Below are 27,536 nucleotides of genomic sequence, written 5' to 3'. Positions count from 1 at the left end.
CAAACAGGATTACGGAAAGTCAATTTACTGGACTCTCTTTTTCCTGCGTGCACGGCAGCTTTAGCTCCCCGGCCCTGTAAATCTCCCCAGCGGGCCTGTCGGGGATGCTAATCTGGGCAGCCCTGCCTGCAGCTGCCTGCTCACCCCCTTCCGGCAGCTGCCTCTTCCCCTGCCCCAGCACCCATCTCCCCAGCCCTAATTGCCTGCACCCTCCCGCTGCACCCACCTACTGTATGCCCCCTAACACAGCCCCCAGCCTGTACCCACCTTCAGGAGCCCCATGAAAATATTTTGAGGCCAGGGGTAATGGTGGGCAGCCCCTCATCATGAGCCCTCAGCCCCACCCAGGGGAGCAGCTGACAGGGAGGGGGCACACGGGGTTATTGATGTTGGGGATAAACCCCCCCGGGGAAATCAAGGAGGTTGCAGGGCTGTGGCAACAAGACCTTCTCCATCCATCACCTGGCAGTGGGCAGGAGCTGCACCTGGCTGGGGGGACGGACCCCCCCTCCATGCCAGATGAGGCCCCCAAGGACCCAGGTACGAAACATTGGCAAGGCCAAGTGGGCCCGCAGTGGCAGGGCAGGGGTGCCAGCCCCATGTCCTGTGGAGGTGTGACCATGCACAGACACCAAAGAAGAAAGATAGATGGAGCAAGAAAATTTATTTCAAGGGCAGGTGAGGAAGGGCCGGAGGAGCCAGGGCTCCCAGTGCCTGGGCAGCAGCCAGCCACCCACCCTCCCTCCCCATCCTGCTGGCCCTTGTCTCCCACCTGGGCAAAGTGAAGATATCAAGAAAAAGGCTCCAAATCGGATTGACACTCCCCCTCCCCCTTAATAAAGTTTATTATCGGCCGGGCTCTAATCCTTTTAAATCCTCCACGCGGGGGGAAGGGCCGGGATTAGGGGAGGGCAGCGTAATCCCAATGAATTTGTTACAGTGGGATTTAGGCAGCGCCGGGAGAGCAGATGGCCCCAGCCCTGGCTCTGGAAAACAACCATTTTCCTTAATGATTCCTAACAAGGATAAAAGGGCAGAGAGAATCGGGGACAGGCGCCCATGGCCATGGAGGTCCCAGTCCCTGGGGGATGCGGGGCTACTTGCACGTGTCTCCCTGCTCCGGACCGTGGGCATGGCCAGCACCATACTGTGGCTTGTGCCAATTTTTTTTCCAGCAGCTTCCCAGCCCCTCCAGGCTCCCTCCCTATCACCCCACTTGAGCACAAACCATGAGCCACCCCAACCATGGGGACGCGCTGGGTGCACAGGGCAGAGCTGGCCAGGAGCACACCCAGAAGCAAAAAGCAGGAGAAAATGTACAATAACAATTAAAAACATTTAAAGGATTTAAACCAAGGCAGTGCTCTTCCTGTGATGACTGGGGAGGCTAGAGTGGGGACAGCTGGCAGTGGGGTGACTGCAGGGAGGGGAGGTGTTGCCCTGGAGCACCCATGCGACAGGGACCAGCCGACACAACAGGGCTGGCGTCGGCAAAAATAATTTATTCCACTAAGACAAGCAGAGAGTGAGCAACAGTGCGGGGAGGGGCAAGGAAAGGCAGGGGGACCCACTCCACATCTCAAAGGGGGACACACACAAAATGCAGCTGAACACGACTGCCACCCCCTGCCCAGTAGCACCCACTTTTTTGGGGGGCTAAACCCCCACCTTCCTGGCCCCACTAGTGGTTTGACCCCAAAGGGCTGCGCCCCAGCATGGGACTGGGCTTCCCAGTTTGAAACCCGCCCAGTGCCAGGGAGCTCCTGAGGGCAGCTGGGTGCCGAGACACGAACTGCTGTTGTCGGCCCAGCTCCCACGCACCCGAAAACGTGGCACAGCAACCTGAGAGGGGGATGCTCTGACACCACCTTCCCCCCAAAAAGAGCCTTCCACCCCTCACCCCAGGTGAGGCGACTGCTGTGAGGGCTCCTGGGGGTGAGGCACCAAACTCCTTCCTGCTGGGGGACAAAATGCCGTCCTGGGGGTGCCCCAGCTCAGCAGCCCACCCACCCTGGGGGAAACCCCTGACCCCCCGCAACCGCTCTCAGGCCACAGGGAAGCCAGGACGGCCTTTCCGGGCACGGGTGCGGAGGCGGAAGAAGGTGTACATGCCCAGGAGGCACATGGAAGAGAGGAAGTAAAGGGCAACACAGAGGCTGATGTCCAGGCGGGAGAAGCCCAAGCCGAGCACCCGCAGCCAGGGGCTCTTCCGCATGCCCTCCCCAGCCTCCTCCTCCCGGACTAGGACACCGGGAACCCGCTGGTGCTCCCGGCCCACCACATCCCGGGGCAGGGCAATGGTGTCCCGCTTGCTGAGCCGCCGGCGCCGGCTGGCCGCCGCTCGCAGTGCCTGGCTCTTGAAGTGCTGCTCGCTGAAGGAGTCCAGGTCCACGATGTCCTCACCCACCTCCCGCAGCTTGGGGTTCATCCGCACAATGCTGGGGCGCCGCAGCTCAGGGGAGCCTGGTCGCCCTGGAGCTTTCGTCTCGCTCTCCATCTCCTTTTCCTCCTCTTCCTCCTCCTTCTCCCTCTTGTCTCGTGGGCCCTCAGTGCCCAGCCTGATGCCCATCCCCTCCCCAGCCACAGGGATGGGGTTGGCCTCGGCATAGTCCGTGTAGATGTTGTCCGGGGAGAAGTGCGCCTTGAGGAAGGTGAGCACAGCCGGCTCATCCCAAGCGTGCACCCCCTGCTCCTCCTTGTGGCACTGGGGGCACATGTCCGGTGGAGGCCACTGCAGCTTGGGGAACTTGGGATCCTCCGTGTCACTTCCTGCAGGGACCAGAGCCAGCAAGGGGGTTAGAGGGGACACATGATGCAGCTCTCCCCCTGTAGCGGTATAAACAAGCTGGAGCATCCAGCAGCTGGGGATGGGGACATTTGGAGGAGCCATCTCAGGAGAAGGGGTCCTCCGAGGGTACACAGTAGCTTTGGGAAGCTCCCTGCAGGGAGCACGTAAGACCCAAATGCATCTCCAGGGCAATGTGATGGTGTGTGACCAGCTGCTGTCCCTGTGATGGGGGACGATGACAATGGGATGTGTCTACTGCTGCACCTTTTGGCCAGCTCCATCCAGGAGGAGGGATGCTCCTCCAGCTCACCTCCCCTTTTCTCTTGGGAAGCCTCCCTGGCTCCCCTCCCCATAGCCCCTTACCCGCCAGGCGAGCGTTGACTTCGTTGTGGTGGGACCAGAGCCAGAGGACAGCCTCCTCCCGGCCTGCCACCTGGTCCATGGACTCAGCCGCCATGGCCTCGAAGTGTTGGGCGCACTCCTGGCAGCCGAAGAAGTGCCGGACGTAGCAGCGCATGGTGTTCAGCACCTCCAGTGGCAGCTCTGGGAGGGGTAGAGGATAGGTGTGGACGGGAGGGTGAGTCCAGACCCCACAGTGCCACCACCACAGTCCCATGGCCAAGGTAGCAGCCCACCCAGACACCCCTCCCCGAGCCCACCTGGGGATGCCGATACCTTTGTCAGGGCCACCCTGGACAGCCTGGACGGTCAGCAGGTGGAAGACAGTCCAGAGCCCGCAGGGGTAGCCACGGAAGTGGGGTTCGCTGCCCTGGCAGCCCACCCAGGTCACATTGGTGGGGAGCACAGCAGGGTGGGAGGCCTGAAGGACAGATGGACACAACATGATGGAGCTGGCAGATAATGCTGGGGGGGTGGAGAAAGGGGCAGGGGTGAGGAGAGGAAAGCAGGGCCCGGGATCCCTGTGGGTGCCTTACATCTCTGTTGTTCTTCACAGCCTCCTTCAAGACACTGCGGGGCAGCTCAGGCTCTGTCCAGTTCCTCAGCCAGCTGTCCAGGGACTGCAGGTAGGTCTGCACACAGGGGCGCCCGGGGAAGTACTGCAAGGGGGAGATAGGGGTGAGGAAACCGAGACACCCCCTCCCAGGAGCAGCAGGGCAGCCCACCAGCACCCCCAGCTCACCGGGATGGACACTGGGCAGCATCAGCATCCCCTACGGCAGCACGGTCCCAGCAAGGTTTTGGTGCCCGGCCCCAGGGGGCTGGGCGCTGTGGCGTGTCCCCCGCACAGTGGTGAGGCACCCGCGTGTGTGTTCAGGCTCCGAACCATAGCCCCGTCTGAGGGAGGCAAAAAGCCACTCTGACCATAAGTCAGTGCAAAGCTGATTAGCAGCAGCACTTTAAAACCACAGGTGCTCTGGGGAGAGCGGGCAGCCTGCCAGCATGTACCACTGATGGACAGACAGACAGAGGGGTGGATCCACAGGGAGGATGAGACCAGCAATGCACAGGAAAAGTGACAAGGAAGTGAAAGGAAGGAGCATTTCTCTAAGTCTGAGCTGTTCTGCCTGGCCTGTGGGGAATCACAGAGAAAGCCCCAAATTCACAGGGGAATTCATCTGCAGCCTGACATTTCTGCTGTAAAACAGAGGTGTGTGTCCCCTCAGCTCCTTTAGCAGGAGGCTTTGCCGCACAACTCCCTGCTTTCCAGGCACTGCTTCTTTCCATTTTAGTTTTTTTTTCCCTATCCTTGCCTAAATATCTCTTGGGAATGCAACAGTTAAGGTCGGGACCTGCTGGCTGAGCTCCCCCAGCCTGAGCCCTGCTGGGCTGACAGCAATCCTGGGGACACTGCTCCGTCCCGTGGATGAGTGCAGCAATGGCAGCGCTGGCTCAGCATCCTTGGGGAAGCGCTGGCACCCACCACCCATCGCCCCACTGCCTCCTGCCCACAGCAGGGATGCAGCTTCACCTCCTTGCCGGGTCCGGTGCTACGGCTTGTCCTCGGCCAGTGAGGGGAAGGTTTGCAGGAAGAATTAAAAGCTGATCAAACAAAACCACTGCTGCTCCCCATCACTCTGCCAAGTTCATACCCTTGGCCAGGGAACTGGTGCAATAGGGGATTTATTTCCCTAACCCTGTGGTTCTTGTTAACCAATCTTGAGAGCGATAGCTGGGGGCAAGCAGAGGAAGAGCCACATGAAGCTCTAAGCTGAGGACTTAAGATTTGTTGCACCAGTGGTTCACATTCAGAGCTCTTTGCTGGGGGACAGCAGGCAGAGGTGGGAGCAGGGGGTGTCTCGCACATCAGAGAGGGCTACGCAAGGTCCAAACTGAGCATGAGACCCTGGGTGATGAAGCAGGGAGCAAAGAGGGCAGGCATGGCCGGGAGAAGGTCTGACAAGGAGCCCAGGCTGAGACAGGGACGGAGATGGGGACAGGGCTCCTGCAACCCCAGCAGTGGAAACCTCAGTCAAACGCAGCGCTCCATCGCACCAGGAAATTAAACTGCTCTGCTTCTGCTGGCTCAAAGCTCCTACACACTTCAATTCCACCAAGCCCAACAGAGAGGGGAAAAAAAAGGAGCCTTTAAATTAGGCTCTTCCAGAGCCTGACTCAGAGCAGGAGTCCCTTTCCTGGATGATCAAAAGGAGCCCACAGAGCTTAGCTACCCGAGCCAAGCATCCAAGTCAGGCGATCAGAGTTACAAACCCCTCTGATCATCTCTTCTGAAAAGACCTACTACCAACACACCACCACCTGCAAGCACTGAGCCTGCCCTGCCCACTGATACCTGCACCCCCCAGGTCTCATCTGAAAATCTCCGGCACCTGCTCCCGTTGGGACTCTGGGCTGGGTTTGGAGCACTGTGGGAACAGGGACAGCCCTGTGCCGTGCCAAGCACTGGGATGCAGGGCTCGCATCGAGCGCTGGACACGGTCTGCATCCTGCATTTGCATTTCACCTTATAAATAGCTATGGGGAGGCACGGATGGTTCCTCTGTCAACGCCAAAAGTTCCTCACCTTCACCAGTACAGCCACGTAGCACTTGAAGGCGGCCAGCTGGGCTCCCGACAGCACAGCAGGGCGAGCAGCCTCCACCCGCAGCGAGTAGTGCAGTGTGGACTCCAGGTCAGCTGTGTACACCTTGGAGCTGGGGAGGGCAGCGCAACACGATGGTCTATCAGCCCATTAATCTGCACCCCCAGGGACCCAGCCACAATTTGGGGTTTTTCCCAGGGGAAAGGCACAGTCCCGGCCTGTTGCCCACCCATGGCCATGGTACCTCCTCCCTGCACCAGCCCTGGCCTCCCACAGCCCCCAGAATGATGAAGCGGGGGAGGTCTGACCGGTCAGCATGCTTCGGCTGGGACGCGTTGGTCTCATTGGAAGTGCTAACGGTTGTGTTCAGCTTGTAGGAGCCACGGGTGACACCCGAGAGCATGCGCAGGTAGTAGGTGTAGAAGGAGCGTGCCTCCATGTGCCTGCAAGGAAGGAGAAGCTGTGAGCAAGACCCTCTTCCTTCCCAAACAGCCCCTTGGCCCCACAGAGAAAGCAAAGGAGATCAAAGGCTTAGCGAGATGGGCAATTTGGACCTGGGGAACGAGCACGGGGTGGTCTGTACTCTCCACCTGCCCCAGCAGTGGGTATCCTGGCATGCAGCCTGGAGCAAAGCTGAGCCACAGGCAGCCACGCCATGCTACTTCCAGGCAGATGTGGCAGAGGGATGGCTCGGTCACAAGCTGCCTTCCCTTTTGCCAGACCCAGGCAGAGCTGGCAGCTTTGTTCAGTGCCCCCCAGCAGCCTGCCTGACCCAGCCACTGTCTCCTTCCTAATGAGCTATCCCACAATTAGAAATGAGAGCTGATGGGGCACAAGCCTGGCACCCTGCCGGGGTCCCCAGACCCACCCTGCAGTGTCCCACACTCACACAGGCAGGCGGGAGAAAGAGCCATTGCGGAGGAGCAGGTAGCCAGAGGGGAAGGTGGTGACACCAAACTTCTTCACGAGCTCTTCCTCGCTGCTCAGCACCCTCCTCACTGCCACATTCTCATACTGCAGCATGTCCAGTGCCACCTGCAAGCCCAGTGGCCCCAGGGTCAGGCAGGGGGGTGACAGGACCCCCAGCCCCACCAGGGATGCAGCAGGGCTGTTTAGCACCCTGTAAAGCACTTCACGCCTGCAAAGCGATGTGCAAGCCAACCAGTGAGGCTGCTGGGAGAGAACTTCCCTGCCAAAGGCACCCAGAAATTATCTGGCACCAGGGACATGGGCTTCAAGAGAAACGAGGGATAAATACAACTGTACCCACCTCTCTGCCCACAAAGGAGTCACTCTTCTCGAAGATCAGCACCAGGTACTGGTCCTTGTTCCTCTGGAAGAAGCTACGAACCTCCTCCGCACTGCAAGAGAGAAGAGAATGGCAGCGGTTGCCCCAGCACCAGCCAGACGATCTGCCCTCCTGCCCCAAAGGAGCTCGGCCCTTGTCGCCCCCCGGCTGGGGACACTGGCGTGGGTTCAGCCCACCAAGTGGGCAATTACTCCCCGCTGAAGTTTCCAGCCCAATTTTCTGCTCTGGTTCACAGGCTTTGAGAAAAACCACTGGGGTCAGCCAAAGAGACAGAAAACAAAGCACAGGCAGGGCAGGCCAGGCCAAGAGAGAGCTGCATGTTTGCCCAGGGGAAAAACAGCAACAAACTTGAACAGGGCTGGTGGTTTTTTTGGCTAGGACACAGAAGCACTGGAGACCTGAAGCATGTGTACAGCTCAACCATCACTTTGGGAAAGCCAAAAGCTCTCCCTGGCACAGTGGGGCAACTGCCTGCGTACGGCAAAGCAACTCAGATCCCAGCAAATTTGTACCGAATCAAGTAAACCCTCTCTCGGGGCTGGAAAAAGCTGCTAACAGCAGCAGCCTCACTTAGCATGGCATTGCACTGCCACGTTCCCAGGCCAGGCACCGCTTCCTCTAATTAAGGCCCATGAGCAGATTCATCAGGAGATACAACAACATGGCCCATCTCATTGGGGCCACATAAATGGCTTGAGCCTACCCAGGTCATCTGCATCTTCCTGGGACGTAGGTGATGCAGCAGCTGCTCCATGCTCATTTTTGGCTCAGGATTTGCCCAGAAACCTGCCCTCTGTAGGATGGAGGCCACCAGAGCCACCCCACCATCATGCTGCCCCTACCTCGCTGGCTCTAGCGGAGGACAGGCGGGCGGCCAGGCATCCTGGCTCTGCTCAAGGTTGGTGATGATGGCATGGCGCAGGTCCTCAATGGTGGCACTAGGATCTGCAGGGGAACAGGATGCCAAGGGGTGAGTCCTGGGGAAGCTGGTCCCATGGGCTGAACCAAGGGGAGCCACTCCGAGCTGCCCCCTTGGGCTCTCCGAGGTCCCAATGCATGAGGGGTGCCAGGCAGCAGGGGTAAAAAAACCCCTGTGGTTCTGAATACTCACTGGTAATCCTTATCCCATCCTCTGCCTTCTTGCTGAAAGCTCTGAAGAACTGATATGGGAAAAAAAACATACACAAAGGGAAACCGGAGTGAGTGTTTGGAGTGGGACTGGGAGGCAGTGCAGCCCAGCAGGCAGAGGCTCCCCCTGGACCAGCTCTGCCTCAGTTTCCCCACGATGTTACAGGATGCTGACTGACACCAGACACTGCAGAGGGAGCTCCCAGCCACGTCCCCGTCTTGCGGGGCATCCCCAGACGGGAGAGACACAGGCTTGGGCTGGGAGCCATGCCCAGATGAGGGCTGAGCGCTGGTAGGCAGCAGGGCAGGCATCTCCAGGGGTCCCAGGTGGGCAGCCGGGACCTTCCTGGTCCTGCAAACTGCTGTCTCCCTGCTCCAGAGCTCTCACAAAGCATGAGAAGGGTTTTTTCTCTCCACTCCTGGCCTCCCACCGTGGCTCCAGTGCCCACGGTACAGCCGGAGCAGCAAAACCAGGTTGCGTCAGACAGGTGTTTGCTTTGCAGGCTGGGCTGGGAGTGTGGGCTGTTTGCAAAAGGTGTTTGGCAGGGACAGGAGATGCAAGGCAAGTGACTTCCTGGCACCGCCACATCAGCATGCCTCCCTGCCCCAGGAGGTGTTTTGGTCAATGTCCCACGAGCAGCAGGTGCTCAGGCAGTGGGTGCTCAGTGAGACCCCAGGGCAGGGTTGGGGCACAAGCCAACCTGCCTGGCAAAGCCCCAAATCTGACCCCACCTTGGGCTGAGCCTATAAGCCGGGACTGAGGGCCTGGCTAATGAAATCCTTATCCCACCCTTTTTCATCTCAAGGCGACCCTGGCTTTCGCTGCCTGCACCTGGAGTACTTTGGCTTTAATGCTTGTGTTGGAGTGAGGCTCTGTTTGCAGTGGGAAATGCTGTGAAATGGTGTATTGACACAGCTAAGGGGCCGGGCATCGGCCCAGGAGGAGGGACGGCACCTCGCCAGCTGCCACAGGAGGCTCCCAGGAGAAACCTGTGTGGCCTCCTGCAGCACCCCTGTGCCCTCCTCCAAAACCTGCACCTGCAACCGTGCTCTACCCTCCAGCAGCCTTTCCCAGGTCCTTCCAACTCAGGTTTTGGATTCTCCCCTGTCCTAGGAGAGATCTGGCCTCTACGTTTCACCATGAAACAGCATTTTGGTTTTCCCCCTCCTTGTTGCTACATCACCCAGCAGTTGCACTGGGTGCAGCCTGGCCACAGCTATGTTTTGGGGAAGGGTGAAATGGCTTTAGCCTGAAGAGCCCCAAAGGGAATATTTTAGTGCAATAGCACTGTTGATCTGATTAAGCAAGAGAGGGACAGGCCAAATGGCAAAACACAGTAAAACCAGGCAAGTGCCCAGCGCACACAGCCCTTACCTTCAGTGTGGGGAAGCCAGTTATCCCAAAATCGATGCACACTTGCTGGTTGGCCTCGTCGGCACAGTCGATGGCCGCCAGCATCACTGCAGGCCTCCACTCTGAGTGGACAGAGGATGCAGTCAGCACAGCTCAGCCCCTCTGCAGCCCTGAAAACCGCCCCGCTCCCCACAGCCGCTACAGAGACAGCAGGGATCTCCTGCTGTGGTGGCAGCATGGCTACTCCCAGCCCCGAATTCACAGCTCGCCCCTCGCAGGAGACCAACTGATGGTTTCTATGCCCCAGATACCTAAAGCCGTGGACCGTGCTGGTATTTGGTGCCCTACTTTTTGGATGGCAGGAGCAAGTGGAAAGCTGTGAGAGGCGGCACCAGGCTTTGCATGCCCTGCCCTCGCTGGCTGGCGTTGGAGTGCAGGCAGCTCTGCCCGCGGCTGCCTGCCTGTCTGGTTCTGCCTGCCCAGCCTCTGCCCCAGCAGGAAGACGCCGCTGGGAAAAGGGAAGGGGTGGTTAACCGTGGCTGGGGGAGAGTAAGGACATGGGCTCCAGCTTGTCTCACCCCAGAACAAGGACACATTTGATAACTGAAAGGGAACAACCCAAAACCAGTCGCCGGGGCACTGTGGCAGAGGCTGCCCAGGTGCCGAGCATCCGCTCCCCCTCTGTGACTCTCCTCTACCACCTCCCCAGGGAAGACCAGCAGGTCCCTGGGGTAAACAGAGATGAAGAAAAGGGGGCATGGAGGCATATCAAGCGGTGGGCTGTGAAAGCCAGCAGCAAAATGGAGATAAAAAGCTCTGAAATGGCTTCCTTTTAGTGTAAAGGACACAAGCTGGAGAATGCTCAGTCTCTTCTTTCAGCAGGATGGGGAGGGACGCAGGGCCAGCACACAGATGCAGCCCGCACTGCCCCAGGCAGGAGCCTGCAGGAGATGGGGACCCCCTGGGACCATCCTGTGTTGCAGATGATGGGGCAGACGAGCCGCTTCCCACTGCCCTGGCAGCAGTGGCACAGGAGGACCAGCGCCAAGCCCTGCTGCAGGGAGCCAGGCACGTTCCTGGACTCATCGGCATGTGGTGCCCACAGGTCACCCCGGCATTTGCATCATCCCTGTCCAGCCCACTCCTGTGAAAATCCACCCGTGGGAACAGCAGCAATGATGCTGAGTGGCACCGGGGTGGCTTTCTCACCCTGCCTCCATGGGCACCCCATCTGTGGTCCAGCTTCCGAAGTAGGGAGCCCTGAGGGAGCCCTATATTGGAAAGGGGCCAGGAGAGCCAGCGTTCCCCCGCAGGGCCCGGGCGCACACCCCATTCCTCACATCCTGCCCCGTTGGGGAGCGCTGACGGCATCCCCTCGGAGGGACGGGATGCTTGCCCCAGCCAGCACCCTGACTCACCCGGCAGCGACCACGCTATATCAATTAGTGCAATAACAGGGAGAAGCCATGCACACCCGGGATGCTGGGGGAGGCAGGACAAGCCCTGGCGGGATGAGGGGCCCATCAGTGGGGCATGAGGGTCCCCAAGCCAGGCTGGGCACCAGCCAGGCGAGGCACCAAGGTCAAAGCCAGGAACAAACCAGCTGGGATCAGCACCCAGCCCCAGCACCTTGCCAGTCTCTCCCTGCCGGCACTGGGGAAGAGCAGGACTAAGGGAGCATCTGGGGGCCGTCAGTGGGACCCCCCCATGCCTGCGGCGGGCTAGCCTGAGCTTCTCCCAGCCAAAGGGGCTCCAGGGATGCTGCTAAGCCAGGCCTAGCCGTTGGGGGCGGGGGCGGGGGGTGCTGGGCATCATGGGAGGGAGCCGGGCCTTTCCACTAGGCCGATGCTCCAGGGAGACTGGGGCAGGCGGATTTAGGGGTGCTGATGGAGGATAAGGCAGAGAGGATTGAGGGGTGTTGATGGGGAGGGTGCAGAGGGAACACAGGGATGCTGATGGGACCAAGGATGCAGGGAGGATTTAAGAGTGCTAATGGAGAGGAGGATGGTGGGACAAGGATGCAGGAGGGATTTAGGAGCGCTGATGGGGGGGCAGAGGCACAGGGAGGATTTAGGGGTACTGATAGGAGAATAGAGAAGGATGTAAGGGCGATTTAAGGGTGCTGATGACAACACAGGGGCGGAGATAGAGGGGATTAAATAGGGTGCTACTGGGAAAAGACAGAGATAGGGATGCAGGAAGGAAAACGAGGGCAAAGGCAGAGGGAGGGTTTGGGGCGCTGCTGGGGGTGATCGGGCGGGGATGCCGGGAAGGGGGGAAGCAGGGCGCAGGGCAGGGGTGGGCAGCCGGGCCGGGGACTCACCGCGGATATCCTGGGCCAGGGCCCGCCATGTGGGCGCGAAGTGGACGCAGTGCCCGCACCAGGAGGCGAAGAACTCAACCGCCCAGGCGCTGGGGGAGCCCAGCAGCCGCCCCTCCGCCCCGCTCCCCAGCAGCTCCAACGGATCAGTGGCCGAGTACAGCCCGCGGGGCCGCGCCGCCGGCAAGGACAACGCCAGCAGCAGGACGGCCGCCGGCCACCCGCGCCCCCCGCCGCCGCCCCGCCGCCGCCGCCGCCACATCGCCCGCCAGGCCGCCCGCCGCCGCCCGCCCGCCGCCTTTACGGCCGCCCGATCGCCCCGCCCAGATGGGCGGGGACGGGGCGGGGCTAAAATGGCCCGCATTGCGGCGCCCCCTGTCGGGCGCGCAGCGGCGCACGCCGCAGTACCCCCACATCCCCCCGACACCCCCACATCACGGGGGTGCCCCAGACGTCCCCCTCCCGCATCAGGCAGCGCTACCCTCCCGCGAGGGGTCAGATAGCCGAAAAATGATAAAGTTCTGATAAAAGGCAAAATCGGCTGATTCAGGCCGAAAACCCGCAGTGCCGCCATTACAGTCACCCCTGAGGGCACCACCCTGGTCAGACACCCCGACATCCGCCAGCAGCCCCATCCCACGGGACACCAGCTGTCCTTGCCCCAATGCTGCCAGGGATGCGCAACAAGGATGCCCAAATTCCTTGAATCCTTTTTAAGGTGCAAAAGCAGCATCTGACCCAAAGGCAGATGGGCAGAAGGCCACAATGAGGCCACAAAATCCAGCTCCTCCACCCAAAGAAACACAGCCCGCCAGCCCCGCCGCGCCATCGCTCACACACACCCCCACATCACTGGCTCCCTGGACAGAAGGTGCCCGTTGCCCAGTGCCTCGGGGCAGAACCAGGGTGGCCACAGCCCTCAAATCCAGCCCTCCACTCCCCCTCCCGCCCTGAGGCCAGGCACCCCCACCCACCCCCCACCCCCCCACCCCGGCACCGGCACCCGGGGTGCTCATTGCTGTTGAAGGCTGGTTGCTGGCTCAGTCCCTAGGAAGGCCATTAGCCCTGCTGGGCCCCACCTAGGTATTTTAGGCAGACTTGCCATGCTAGAAAAACAAGCCTGCCAGAGCCAAGCCTTGCTGTGGCAGGGGACGGCAAGGGACTCCACCATAAGGCAGGGCTCTGGGGGAGCCACAGGGCTCCCCAAGATGGCCTGGCTACAGGGAACAGAGCCCATCAGACACAACCCTTGTGGGATTGCTGCCCCGCATCACCTGTGGGTCCAGTCTGATGCAAACAGGGCAGAAGATGGTTTGCTCCAGCCCTGCCAGCTGTAATTAAATGCTTAAGGGATTATCACACCTTGCTGTCCAACTAGGAGGGAGAGAGGTGTAGCCCAGCCTGTGCACAGCTGCTCTGTAAGGTGGTCCCTGGCTATTGCCAGAGACCTTGCTGCTTGTCTTTATCCAGCTAGCAACTAAAAGACAAAAGTCCTTGTGCTTAGGGATGTCATCACCGTTATTTTACCCTGGGCTAAAGTCCTTATTTGAAGGCCTTGTCAGCTGTCAGCTGGATTAGGTTATCATAACAAAGGAGAGGTGCTCAGCACCAGCATAATTGCCGGTATCCTCCCCATCCAGCTCACCCCTCCCTCCCAGGGAGCCCAAATTCCTTGAATCCTTTTTAAGGTGCAAAAGCAGCATCTAACTCAAAGGCAGATGGGCAAGAGCCCACACCCTGGGGCTCCGGCTCCTTTTGAGGTGAGCCATGCCATTGCTCATCCCTGGAAGCCCCAGGATGGGGATGCTCCTGCTTCCGGCTGCCCCGGGATCCAGGGCTGTGGGTGCTGCCAAGGACCCTGCCGCCAGCCCGGCACGTCCCATCCCCATTGCTGCCTGGGGAACAGCCTCCTTCACTGGCAGGGTGTGCAGCTTTCCAGGCACAGACTTGCCCAAATAGCCTTTTTTCCTTTTAACCCTGCTGGAAGGCAAGAGATGAGGCTTTTCCTCTGCCTCAAAGTGGGAAGAGCTGGATTTTCATTGCAGAAAGCCTGGAGACAGGGCATGGGCATGGAAAGTCAAAGAAGAAGCAGACATTTTTGAAACAACCCATTGTAAGATGGATTTGAGAATAACTGATGAATTCAAAAATATTTAAAAAAAAATCAAGCAGTAGAAGTCTGGGGATGTTTTGGAAATGCCCTCCCAGCACTGCCTGCCTTTTGTCCTCTCTTGCTTTGCACCCCTTCACTGCTAGCAGAGCCTGCAAGCAGCAAAGCACAGGGTATGGGTGCTGGGTACCCAGCTGCTGAGCCCCCAGCCACCCCTAAAGCCCAGCTTTAGGCTGTCATGGCACATTCAGGAACTTACCTGTTTTTCAGCTGCACTGCACAGAAAAGCCTTCAGCACCCAGCTCAGCATCCCTAACTTTGGGAAGAGATGTGCTTCACTCCCCTGTAGCAAGGCCATGGGCTAAGGACCATTGTAGAGGTTCCCGTGCTGCACAAGTCCCTGGGTAGTACCTGAGTGGTGGCTTTAGTTCATTAGGCTCATCAGCTCTCAAATCTCCTTCCTTAGACTAACAGCCAGCAGGAATCTCCTTGAAGTCAATGAGGTGTGGGCAACACCAACAGGCTGAGAGCCTCAAAGGCTGCTAAGATCTTGCCAAAATCATTTAAGCCCTGCAGAACTTGTTTTGTGCACCCAAAATGGATCATTTTCACAGACACAAAGAAATACTCTGATCGCCTCTATGCTGCGTTAGAGAAGAGACAAGGAAAGAGCAGGAGCAGTAGGGTTATGTGTTCAGCCCCTGAAGTGCTGGAAAGGACTACTGAACATGCTTCAGAAATTGGGGAAAGGTTTCTACTGTCATTTTTAAAAGCATGACTCTGGCTGCAAAACACCGATAGCTCAAAGTGTAAAGGTAAGCCAGCCCACTGCCTTCTCACTTCTGTTCGGCTGTGAAGGTTCAGGGACAGGGAGATCCTGAAATGGACTTTCTTCCTTGAAAATTAACACGTTCCTACCTAATTGTGTGATTCCAGGAACTGACTCCAAGAAAAACATGCAACCAATGCAAGACTCATGATACAATCATGGCAACCCGGTCACCTGGCCCTGGCGTTTTGAAGGCCATTCAGAGAAGTTTGCACCCAACTCCCCTATGAGCATCTCAGAAATGACCAGTTGCAGAGGAGGCTCCATGCTTTTCTCATCTCATGAATTCAATGAAGCCCTCCTCAACCTGGAGCACAGCACCGCTTAAAGCGTGGTCCTTCTCTAAATAGAAGAAAAAGCTCAATTTCCCCAATTCACATCTCCAAACAGCCTCAGAGAGTGAGTTAAAATTGTGCCACCTGTTACCTCCCAGCTGGCTGAAGTCAGCTGGGACACTCCAATCCAGGTGGCACTTTTTCACTGGTGGCACCAGTCACACCTCTGCTGAGACATAGTTTCAGACCAGACCTTTGGCAGCACCTGCGTGATAAGCTTGCCAGCTTCCACAGCTTTGCCGAGACAGGTAATAATGCATGGAGTGGATGTAAACCCGAACTGTTTCCCACACCCTGCATCAGCTCTGCCGGGCTCACACGAAGACCAGGAAAGCCCCTCATAGCCCCCACTGGTAGCTGGGAATTGCTGACTATGTGAGACAGGCTTGGTCGGATACACTAGATTTCTACCTTTCAAGCCCAACCAGCCTGTAATAACAATAGACGTAAAAGAAAATCCGGGGTGCATTCTCAGGATGTGATGAATGTGTTCACATAGTTTGTGTCTGCAGAGAGACTACAGCAGTACCAGCCCCTTTCTGCTATTCACCCTCTGCTGATTCATCCCCACTCGAAAGGATGGCAGCGACACAGCCCTTGCTCTTTTTGGAGGGACTGGGGGGGAGCCGGGAGGGACTGGTGTCATCTTTGGTATGTCTGGGTAGGAAACATTTTACCTGCAAATTTAAGATCTACTTAAAGTCATAAATCATCACCGTGACCCCGGATCCACTAAGCAGATGTTTTCCACTCCAGCTCATCTGCCCAGCTTCCAGGAACAGATCGGGCCACACCGCCCAGATTTGCCACATCATTATTTAGCAGCTGGTTTAATTGCAGAGCATGAAACTGAGAATACCACATGGATGACAATGGAGCACTCCTCTCCTGCTGTGGCAGTAGTCCCACGATATAAGCAAGGTCTCACCTGCCAAGGACTGGTGTGCCCAATTTCAGGTTCACCAAGCAGCACTGGCTCCATCGCCTCCGCAGAGCAACGCAGCCAGACATGGACACCGGACCAGGCTCCTTGGTGAGCTCCTTAAGCGGAGCAACATGAAAGGTAGGATACCCTGCATCCTCCTTTGTTTTGCTGGAAGAAAATAAAATCTCTGGGACACCCCCCAGAACTGACGTTAATTCCGTCTCCAGCAAACACACAGACAAGACCCTAGTTTGAGTCAGCCTAGATTTCACGGGGTGGTGACAGACAAGTCATCCTCCAAGAGGAAGCCATGTGAAACCAACACTGGGGAGGGAACTCAGGTCTTGCAGAGCTAGAGCAAAGGGCTAGAAAACTAGAGCCAAGAGAGACATTCAGAGCAAGAACCAAGCAGACCTGCACCAGGCCATGCTCACGTAGCATGCTCGGCAGGCAAAAGAAGGCATCTCCCCGCTGTGCCCTTCTCCTGCCCAACCCTCACCCTCCGGAATGGAGCTGCTGCCTCCCAACAGCTCTATTCTCCTTTCCCCAAAACCTCTGCTGGATCTTACTGGGGAAGAGGCAGGAAGGCACAGGGCTGGGGCAACACATTTTGTTTGCTCTAGTTTCCAGACCTAGCAGGGTCCCTCCCCCACAGGACCCGCATCCTGGAGAGCACCCTGTGTTTTCAAACTCCATTACATCTCATCCACATTCCTGCCCACCAACAGCCTGTGCTCTGGGCTGGGTGCCAGCGGCCAGCAGCCCCCCTCCTCTCCTTCCTGTGCGCTGAAGAGAGCTGCTGGCTTTCATCAGCTCCCCACTGGCTCTTTTCTTCTTAGGGCTGTGTTAATGAGAGCTTGGACATTGCAGAAGCTCTTGTGCTAAGCAGGGCGCAGCAATATCTGGAGCAGAGTCAACATTTCAAGTGCTCCAGCACTCTGCCAGGCATTTTAGGACATGGGACAGCTGCAGCTGGCACCACCTCCCTAGGGAGGCACCTGGGAGCGGGTGGCACCAAAACAGACCCACTCAGTCCAGCGTGCCATAGGGAAGGTGGCTGCCTGCCATTGCCCAACCCGGGAGTTTCACCAGGTCCACGGGTGAAATGGCTGTTGAAGGCAACTGCGCTCTGAGGGTTCTGGGAAGAGTTGCAAAAACACCACCATAGAAAGTCAGTGCCAAAGTGAAGCAATGTAGACTTGCAAATGAGGAAATTAGAGCCTTCATCAAGCTGATTACTAGGCATCCTGGGCAAGGACAGCAGTAGCAATGCAGCAGTTTGCTGTGTCACTCGCCAGAGCGCTGTGGCAGCGTTCCCACTGCTCGAGCTGTTTTAAAGGGAAGCCAGTTCTTTAGCCAGAGAAGCACAAATCAATTTTTTTTTTCAACATGAAATGCACTCTAAGCCAATTCCAGGGACGGATGCTGATGGCTGCAAGTAGATCACTGTCCAAAAATACAGGACTCGCAGAGCAAAATCGCTGCAGGGCAAGGAAAGCAGTGACACAGATGCTCTCCTGCTGCTCGGTAATGAGAGCACAGAGGATGCAGCACCACTTTGTCTCGGCCCTTTGGACATCAAATGACCCACTGTCGCGCTTTGGCTGGTTCAACCTCCCAAGCTCAGAGGGCTGCAACATGCTTCTCTGTCTGTACGAGGGCTGCGGATGGTGTTCCCAGCATGCTCCGCTGAGCACTACTCCTACCCCACCGCTGGCACCGCGGGACTGCAGCAAAGCTGCTTTCATAATTAAAGTCCGAGTGCAGCAAGTCCTCCTCCAGGACGAGATACCTCTGGCTAAGGAAAAGCAGAGCAAAGAACTGCTCAGCAGAGCGCAAAGCCCTGCAACGGTTTTGTTCACACAGGCCCCCCCGGTTGATGCATACGCCTCTCCCAGGCAAAGAGCGGTGAGGAGCAGGCTGCCACACAGCATCCTCCAAGCCGGAAAGACCAACACTGAGTTTTGAAGACATCTGTAGTAAATGGAAAGCAAAGCCTTTTCTGCTGGGCTGTATGGTAGTAAACGTCACCAAACCACAGAGGAGGTACAGGACCAGCAGTGGCTGTAGGCGCTGAGGAGACTCAATAAACATGCTTTGTCTTACACATTTCATGCTGCCACTCGTTCGCCACGTGCCCACAAACCTGCGGTTTGGCACCACAGCTGTTCAGCCGTCCTCTTACAGAGCTCTGGGACCTTCCACATGTTAAAGTGGGCCTGGGTTTTTTTTTTCTGGAAAGGAAACAGCAAAGATTTAGGAAAGTTCCACCGATACATAGTTTCCAGGGAACAACATTTGGCCCCTCAGTGAAGAAGCGATCAGCGCTGGTAACAGCAGCTATATATTTAGGAGCCTAACTGAAGGCTCCAAAACAAGGCTGAGGCTCTGAAGAATTTAATTCCAAGACTGTTGTTCAGCATAAAAATAGCTTTCCCCCCCAAATGTTTTAAACAATGAGTTTTAAAAACCTATTTTAAATAAAAACATGCAAGGTGTAATTTTTCTCCCACAGATCATGAGGTGCACTCCTGCAATGATCACGCAATGCTATTTTTTGGTTTTGCTTTTATCAACACTCCACTTTAACAATAAAAATATTCTAATAATGTTATGATTATAATGAAGGCAACTCTAATGAGATTTTTGTGGACTGTGATTGGCATCCCAAGTACAGCATGAGACAGAAAGGGGAACGTACAAGGGACAAGTCTCCAGGACACCTTCAGAAGTAGCAACCATTTGGGTAATTATAAAGCTCAATTTTACAAAGAACCAGAAAACGATTAATTTATAAATCAGTTTATTTACAGATTTTGTTCTCTTAAAGTACATTTCAGTTACCAAAGATATTTACACTGGTGTACACAGGGACCACCCTGGTTATTTTACAGCTCTTAATTACAAAATAAACCAAAACCAACCCACAAAACCCCTCCACATCCTTGAGTCTGTCTACTGTGCAAAGCCACTCTGGATGTGAACATTAGCTGAAACTGGGCCAAAAACCAAGTTATCAGGTTATTTACACATACACAGTAAATGGGTTTCTTTTCAGCATCTCCACTATACAGTACACAGGGAGATGGAGCCTTCCAAAAGGCAGCTTTGCAAACGTATATCAAAAGGCTCTGCAAAGTCAAGGAAAAAACTAGTAAATGCAAGTTAATTACAGTATTCCTCTTTCATCTGTATATATTTTTGCATTTAATGTTTAAATTACAAATAAGTTCAATAGTTTGCTTTTCTCCATTTTAGTTGATTTGTAAACACTTCAGATGCACTGAATACCTTCTAAGACTCAACTGTTTCTCTGCTGAAAATTATTTTTCTAATATTCTTAAGGTAGCAAAGGAATATGAAAGTCAGAACTGCAGGCAGTTCCTTGCAGAATAGTCGCTTAAAAGGTCTCTATCACTGTGCTACTGAAGATCTTCTGCAGGTACACACTTATTCAAGTATTGCAAAAAGCTAAGGCCACTTTTTCAAGAAAGGAAAGTGAACAAGACAGGATTTTTCAATCCCTCGTTCCACCTTGTGAGCAACAAGCCTTTTCTGAAAGGCAGAAGTACTGATATTCCACAGCTCGGCTCAGGGAGCATCCTGCTGTGAGAGAGGTACTCGCGCTTCTTGTCCTCACAAGCCTGGGCTTTCCCACCTGGCACCGAGATCCTTCTCAAGTGGGAACTGCATCCCCCCAGCGATAACAGCCACTGCCCCAAGCAGCTTACGGGTCTCAGCCTTGAATCTTCTAATACGGTTGCACCAAGATAACCAGGACCCAGAGATGTAATCTTGTTCTTACAATGGGAAGGTTGGGGAGAGGATAGAAATAGAGAATTCAGCCTCTGCTTGTGAGGCTCCAGGCTTCCCCATACCTTCTCATTTCCAGCCACGACCCAGACAGACCACTGCTTCATCGCGGTAATCGGCAGTCCACAAGTACTCAACACCCTCGAGGTTTTGAGTTTACACTCGAAGTAACTCAACACACCTGAGGTACTGAGAAGATAATTCACATACGTTCAAGTCTTTTTAGGGTTGCTGCTAGCAAGGATTGCTACAAAAAATAAATGGTGACATTTGCAAAGGAATAAAGCCATTACTTAGACACAGCTTCCTCTACCCACACAGCTGTAAAAATAGGTGCTACTTCTGTTGAGGATACTAAACTAGTGCTATCCAAGCCAGCAAGACAACAGGCATACGATCTCCAATGGTCCTTGGTATGTTGGCAGGCCAACCTTCTCCCTGCTCAGGGATGCAGGGCAACCTTCTCAACACTGGCCATGGTATCTACACAGCAGAAACTAACTTAGTCTCTCTGATACTCCAGCTATGAATCTACACTGCAGGTTTCCACCTTCTTTCCATAATTGCTACCTATAAAAATAGCAATCCTGGCTATTGAAGAAGGTACACCCAGGAAAGGGAATCTGAGGCGGTGACCCAATGAGTGACACCATGCTGATTAAATGCAGCAGCTTTAGTTTGCTTCCATCTTAAGCGTTTGAGTGTTTCCTGGTTCAGCATCATCATGACATTTTATGTAGACAAGTGAATCACTTAGGAAAAAGAGCTGAACAATGCTCCATCAAGACCATCTGACTTCCAGCCAGCCAGAAGGGCCACTACTGCAGGACAGACACACATATGCCCATTGGAGGTGTTCCTATACACCATGACCTCCTTCTTGTTCTTCCACTCGTTAAGCTCCCATGAATATGGCTCACCATTAACTCACAAGTGAGGTGCTGGCAATACTACATCTGAGAATTTGCATGGACTTCTGACAAAGCCAACATTTCCCAGTGCTGTCCCTGAAGAATTACCAGCTGCATGTCGTTGTGCAAAATGCAAATATTCCAATGATAGCTGTCAAAAAAGAAAAGTGGAAAAGAGAAAACAAGATCGAGCAGTAGCAGAGGTATGCATAGCAGGAAGCCCAAGAACCAAGCAAATGAATGAAATGGTTGAGATCTCCCCACCATGCCTATTGTGGGCTGCAGCATCTTTGGGGCACCTCCAAGGTCTTCAGAGTGTCTTTCCACGCTCCAGTGTGTCTGAAAACTGTGACTCTCCTCTGGGTTGTCCCATGTTGGCAAACAGGGACATCCACTATTAAGGCATCAACATTTCGACCCCAAATTGTCTGTGTTCCTCCAAGAAAAACACAAGAATGGGAGGGATGGGTTAGGAACGAGCGCTCAGCAGAAGGACGCAGCAGTTGAACCCAGCACTGAGTCAACCACTAACAGCTACCCATGGCCTAGAAGTTCTGGGAAAGGAAGGACACGGATGGCAGGAAGTTTCACATCATTTTTGAGCTCAGTCTCCTCAACTCTCCATTGTCTCTGAACCAGGTGTGGGAAAGGTCCATTCCTAGTTCTGCCTTTGCTTCCAGCCCCTGGTCACCGAAGTTTGGTGGTTCTTACCTTCCCCCCCGTATTGGTCTCAAGAAGCTGGAGGCTTTATGCAAAGAATACAGGGCTCTGGAAATTTCCAGAACAGATGCTTTCTCAAGTTCAGCTGTCACAGTGCAGCCAACTGCACAGGACACTCTCCTATAACCCACTTAATAAATTATCTGGAAATAAATAAAAAACCCACAAGCACAAAACATGCAGACAGTCAAGCACCAGACACCACTTTCTTTGGTGAATACACTCTGTTCTCTCAATTGTTCAAGTAACGCTTCTCCAATTTTTTAGGTGACAGTAAAGGGAGGAAGCTGAGAAATTGAAGGCCAAATTTTTGAAGGAAACGTTTTCTACTCCTGCGTGCCTCATGCCTGAGAAAATCCTGAGTATCCATTATCTGGGAGGAGGTGGTGCTCCAGGAAGAGAAGTGCTACATGGTAGGAGGAAAGTTGTCCATGGGCTCATGTTTCACGCTTGACATTAGGCGGCCTTTATCTTGCTCCACCTCAGGACTGAAGCAAGTTACACAGGAAAAGCAGCAGGAATTCTTTACTTGAATGCAGAAAGCAACATCATGTAATTTCCCTGGACTGGCTGGCACCACACTTGGTACCACATCACAGAAGAAAGATGAAAACCAGCTTCACAGAGAAGGGAATTAAATGGGCTCTGGAGCAAAAGAAACTGATGCACATTGTTAGGGCTGCAGGAGAAGAGGTGTTAAGATTATAACACTGTTCAGTATGGTAAGTCTCCATTTACGACTGAAACCTGACCAAACCGTTTCTTCTCCAAATTACTCACATTACTAACAACAAGTACTGATGGCTGACAACCGCTCCAGCAAAGCAGCCAATACCCCAACTCAACCCAACCCTTTCAGAGCACAAGCTGAACATGTCAAAGCCCCAGGCTGGGGCCCCAGACAGCTGCTGACAGTTATGTGGCATAACTGTATTGGCACACGAACAGTCTTGAGCACACCACAGTACAGCCTTGAGTGAGGGATCAGCTTGTTCCAAACAATAAATCCGGTGTGAGGTCTCTAGTGGCAGCGGATGCAAATTCAGGTTCCTTTAATCACATCTGAACTGCCTTTAAACCCCACATGTGGAAGTCCAGCAGCAGCGCTTGCAGGGTGGAGAGTATGTCAGGAGTCAGAAAGGCCCATGACTCAGTGGTTACGCAGGTCTAAGTTTATTTTCAGTACTGTCAGACAAGCAGCAATCTCCGCTGTTTCTCATTTATCTGGTTCAGTACATCAACCGTGTCTCTGATCAAGGCCTCGAAGATCCCATCTGCCAACTGCATCTTTACACACAGTTCATCCTCATCATAGTTCACCCACTGTGCTTCTTCCTCATGAAGCTCCTGCACCTTGGAGGTTAGAAAGGAAAAGGCAAAACAAACATTACAATTCTGTTGCTCTAGGAAAATATCTCCTGCAAAGTTCTAGAGTCCAAAACAGTGTGCATATACCAACAACATTATCTCCCTTTGTAAGAGACTACAGGAAATGCTTGGAATAGCAAAATGAGCACAGATCTCTTTGAACCAGGCTATTTCACTGTATGAATGTTTTCTACCTTTCACTGTAGTATCCATTTTAAAGGATTTCATACTCCTGCACAAGTTTCTCACTTGAAAGAACTCAGCTAATGGGATATTCTTGGCCAACAGCAGAAGCTTCATTAAAAAAAAAAGTCCCTAATTGTGGATTTGCAAGAAGCTGATTCCACGCAGTTTAAACTGGTAGGAAATCATGCAAAGGCCTTGAACAGGGGAAGGAGAGAAAGAAGAGACTTTACTGCAGTTCAGTTTATTTGTATAAGAACTAGAAAACCTAAAGGAAATAACTAACATTTCCAATTCTTCTGTATAGGAAGATAAAATGCTAGCATGTGTTGTATGGTAGTATTACAACTCATTTGCATGGAATAATCCATGCTTTGTTGGGTTTCACAGCATTATTACAAATGGAATTTTGTACCATTACATATAAAAGAGTAAGTCAAAGAGTATTTATTTCCTTCTGTTCCTAAATTGTTAGCAAAACCCTGTTTTACTACTTATCACTGGCAAATAGGTATTTTAGTAACAGACAGAAATATATTTGATTTTATTCAGCAAATCAAGTCTTACTGAGAGTCTCTCCAAATTGGACATCTCCTGTTAAACTTGTTAAAAATTTGTCTAACTGACCAGTTCAGTATTACAGATACATCCTAACAAAGCTCAAACTTTTGCGAAAAGAAGGAGTGGGTGCAAACATCACTCATTTAAAATGACAAAGAAAACCTGCTGAAAGCTCTTTCTCTGCTCAGCTTTAGCAGAAAGCTCCTCTGACCATAAATCCTACACTCTGAATTCAAAATACATTTATACTGTCCACATAGACAAGTGGGCCAGACACCTAGACACTGCCAAAGCAAGGTTAAAACATACTGAAAATCCACTAATCCAGCATCGCTATGTTCCAGTGCCGTGATCTAAAGAATGCAAGAGCTATAGCCCCAACACCCCCTTCTCCCTCTTTCGCCTGAAGCTAAACCGCCCAGAAAGTTTTCCGTTTTGAAGGTGACAGCTGCTGCAGCATAATGATGATTCAATAACCCAAACACAGTGTGAAGCCCAAGAACAGGCTGCTGTGGGGACCCCAGGGAACCGGCACCGCTTCAGGGTTTGTAGCCATTCATAAGGCTTCAGTTATACATGGCGTTTCAGTCTGACAGCTCCTTTCTTCCTCCCTCAAGAGAGCTTGGGGAAAGGGGCAGGGATCTCATCCTGCAAACAGCTTTGGAAGAGTCCTGCTTACAAGCCTCTGTGCTACCACAGCCAGCACTCTTATTTTCCATATGGCTGTCAAAGATGAGGTATTAATGGCTTCATTATGCTTCTAACTAATAAGGAAGCAGCAGCAATATTGGCAATCAAACTTAAAAGGAGAGTTACAGGTGAAAAATAATTTAAATTGAATGCTAACAAGCAGCAGATAGTTGGGTGTAAGTTTGTGTGTGGGTGAATGTCTGGAACAGACTTCTGAACTCTCTCTCAAGCAGAAGCTTGCTCCCTGGAACCGATATGTGCTGGCTGTAAATTTTGATAAACCCTGGACTAGACAACAGCAGCATGTCCCAAATCCTCCCAGTCCTCCTATCAATAGAGAGGCATAAGATAGAAGCACCAATATGGAGGCTGATCATGTGTTGTGTGTCTGTGTCACAGTCTATTTAGATGAGGAAAAGCAAGAGATGGGGGTCATGAAAAGAAGAGGTGGTGCCAAAGATAAAGGTTCCCAAAAAGCAGAAGTGGTCTGGGAAAGAAAACAGGGCCCAAAGGGCGGTGAAGATCCTGACTGGAGGAAAGATCCTGGAAATGGGTGAAGATCTTGGAGGTGAAGGAGGTAGGTGGAGACAAATGCCAGAGAATGCCCAGGGACCTTGACTGATGACATCAGAGACTGGTAACAGGGAGCAGCTGCACACCACCAACTGATGGGATTTTCTGCCTGACCCACCCAGGCCAGTAGTAGCCTCGCTGCTGGGAAGAAGTCGAGACCTAGTGAACGTAACACTGGGGGTGGAGGGAAGCAAGTGAGTAAAACAATCAAGCAGGTTAAAAGCTCTGATCTCGCTGGCCCTTAAACAAACCCCAGTATCCAGATCCACACTAAGCTGCTCTTTATTCTGTCTCATCTGCAACAATGTGCTCCAGGAGGGGAGGGGAAAAATAAAATAAAATAAATCAGTCATGTGATAAAGAAACACAGGTGAATGGGACAGGACAAGGTAACTTGATCCAGGCAGAGAAAGGCTGGATGTTAAATAGCAGCAGAAAGATCAAGAAAGAAAAACAGTATCGGTGATTCATTTTTCTCTTGCCTCTATCATTCCCCTCTTTCTCAGAGGCACAGTGCACAATTTCCTTTGGCATTAGGAGGATGTCCTTGAGCATACTTTTGGAAAACTAAGGGAATGTGCAATTTGCAGCTGCAGGCAAGTCTTGTTTATAGTGTATTCAGAACACATGTGGAAACTGTGGTACGGCTTTGCAGCTCTAGCTGCAGACATCTAAGCCAAGGCGGTTGCAACTGCTTTGTCTGGGAAATGTTTGATCCATTTGTTGTATTATAACAAACTGCTTCTAAACAAGGGAGACAGTTTGCTTATATTTGGGAACTATCGTGGCTTTCACAGAAGTGGGCTTTGCATTGTCTTCAGTACATGCACAGCATTTAAGTTCTTGGACATTCTCATGACAAAAGTAAAGCTTTACATATTTGATACCAGGAAGTAAGCTCTCCATACCAGAGAGAAACTGCATTTGGGCAAAGTCAGGAAAAACACAGTTTTAATGAAATTGAATTCCATCCTACAGAAAAAGATAAATAGTGGCACAAGGCAGAAGGCCATGTAGTATGGCTTTTGTGTGTTTTGTTTTGTTTGGTCATTTTTTTTTTTAAACACTCAAAGAAAGAAGGGGACAAGCACACAAAAGAAAAATCAGGAGATAATGAGGTAGGATAATCCTGCTGGCCATCTAATAAATACCACAGTACCCAAAAGCAATGCTTAGAAGAATATAATCTGAAAGAAACTTTAGAAAGTAAATTAGTAAATTTTGATTTCTGCAGGTTCTCATTCAAAACCATGAATATCTGCAAAATAAACTACATTTAAGGAGTAACTTGATCACTTGGAGACTGAAAAGTACAGAAATCCAGAAATAAACTACTGCCTTGGAAGAATGCCAGAGGAGGAAGGCAGGCAGGTGCATTCTCACAGCCTTTCACTCTCAGAGTGCCTGGAAATCCTAAGATCCACGACTATGCATATGAGCAGGCTTCAGTTCTCTTACTGTTGCACTCCCCTTGGGTTTAGATCTCAGGCACCACAGAAGCAGGTGTTCCAATCAAGCCAGCTTGATTGGAACAGCTTTGCTTTGTTGCAGAGTTCAAAACTGCATGGAGAGAAACATTCTAGCCCAGAAGGCAACAGGTCAGAAGATCAAGTACTTTTCAGCACTCGGTTGGCAGGTTTCTCAGGTGCAAAAGCTAAACACACAGGTTTGGCAGAATCCGGTAAGCTTTGCTTTGTGAAGCTCTGGACAAAAGGGAAGAGGGAGTGGCAGGGAAAGCAATGGCAGAATTTGTGCAAACAGATCAGCACAAGGAGTTTTGGCTGAAGACCCAAGTGGAAAAAAAAAAAGGAGTGGAAACAGTCTATTGTTAGCACCTGAACTGAAATAAGGAGATATGAGGGTGCTTGCTGTAGTTTAAAAAGAGGTTTTGAAAGGTGCAGGCAGCCCTGATGTACTGAAATGTGGCACCTCGGTCTACGTGTACATTTGAGATTCTCCCACAGAGCACAGACAGCATACACGAAATAAAGGTGGCAACACAAAGGGACATGAGGAAAAGAAAGCAATCACCTAAACATTCCTTTAACTTGATTTTAAACAAAGTAGCTTTTCATAAACATGCACCTCCTGTACTCATTTACAGAAAGCCAAGATTTGCTGTAAATGTTAGTAACTGCAGCAACTATCCAGCAGATCAGAGATCTCTCTTAAGAAATCCCAATACAAATGCCTTCTGAGAACAGAGATGCCTGATCAAAGTTAACAGTGCTGCAAAAAAGGAGAAGAGGAAGATGTTTTTCTGTCACTGTCAGAAAAACATGGCTATCTATATTGGTGCCAATGCTGGAAAAGCACAGACAAAAGTGAAAAATGCAACTAAAGCTGCAGTGACTGGGGGAAGCAGCAAAGATCAAGGCAGAGCAAGGAGGCGAAGGACTAAACCCATCCTGTTCTCCCCTTAATTCCCAGCAGGTGTGATGGCTGACTGCAGTCACCCATAGAACCCAGCATCACAGAGAGCACCAGTGCAGTACAGGCTCCTTCTGCTGTTATGCCTCTTCCCCACAAGGCTGAACCTCTGGTGAAGTCAAGAACCACTGGGAATTGGGTTTAGTATGATAAACCCAGAAGGACACATCCAGGGACAATGAGGGAGA

The 27,536-nt window shown here is 52.9% G+C and overlaps 2 protein-coding genes across 14 annotated transcripts in view; both read right to left on the bottom strand.

The window, feature by feature from the left end:
• Positions 1-1,482: 1,482 nt before the first annotated feature.
• On the bottom strand, positions 1,483-12,201 carry QSOX1 (quiescin sulfhydryl oxidase 1). Its single transcript, XM_075096929.1, has 12 exons — positions 11,904-12,201; positions 9,602-9,702; positions 8,210-8,258; positions 7,941-8,043; positions 7,060-7,150; positions 6,679-6,824; positions 6,098-6,232; positions 5,772-5,901; positions 3,724-3,846; positions 3,464-3,608; positions 3,152-3,331; positions 1,483-2,769 (listed from the first exon to the last, which is right to left on the bottom strand). The coding sequence occupies exons 1-12, from the start codon at positions 12,160-12,162 to the stop codon at positions 2,045-2,047; spliced, it is 2,187 nt and encodes a 728-aa protein (XP_074953030.1). The 5' UTR covers positions 12,163-12,201; the 3' UTR covers positions 1,483-2,044.
• A 6,684-nt stretch (positions 12,202-18,885) lies between these two features.
• Positions 18,886-27,536, bottom strand: part of CEP350 (centrosomal protein 350) — a 78,313-nt gene continuing 69,662 nt past the window's right edge. For all 13 annotated transcript variants that reach the window (XM_075096916.1, XM_075096923.1, XM_075096925.1 and 10 more), the window contains one exon: positions 18,886-22,896. In XM_075096916.1, coding sequence (XP_074953017.1) covers positions 22,732-22,896 — 165 coding nt within the window. In that variant the 3' untranslated portion in view covers positions 18,886-22,731. The remainder of the gene's footprint in view (positions 22,897-27,536) is intronic.

This window comes from Phalacrocorax aristotelis, chromosome 6, assembly GCF_949628215.1.
Source record: "Phalacrocorax aristotelis chromosome 6, bGulAri2.1, whole genome shotgun sequence".
NCBI classification, from domain to species: domain Eukaryota; kingdom Metazoa; phylum Chordata; class Aves; order Suliformes; family Phalacrocoracidae; genus Phalacrocorax; species Phalacrocorax aristotelis.
The sequence above is the reverse complement of the archived record's forward strand: the minus strand, read 5'-3'. Positions and strand labels throughout refer to the sequence as shown.

Excerpts from the sequence above, each read along its gene's own strand:
- QSOX1 (XM_075096929.1), bottom strand. The coding sequence starts at position 12,162 with ATGTGGCGGCGGCGGCGGCGGGGCGGCGGCGGGGGGCGCGGGTGGCCG. Across the intron at positions 8,259-9,601 it reads CTGGCTTCCCCACACTGAAG|TTCTTCAGAGCTTTCAGCAA; the intron begins GTAAGGGCTGTG and ends TTCCCATATCAG. Across the intron at positions 5,902-6,097 it reads CAGCCGAAGCATGCTGACCG|CTCCAAGGTGTACACAGCTG; the intron begins GTCAGACCTCCC and ends TGCCCTCCCCAG.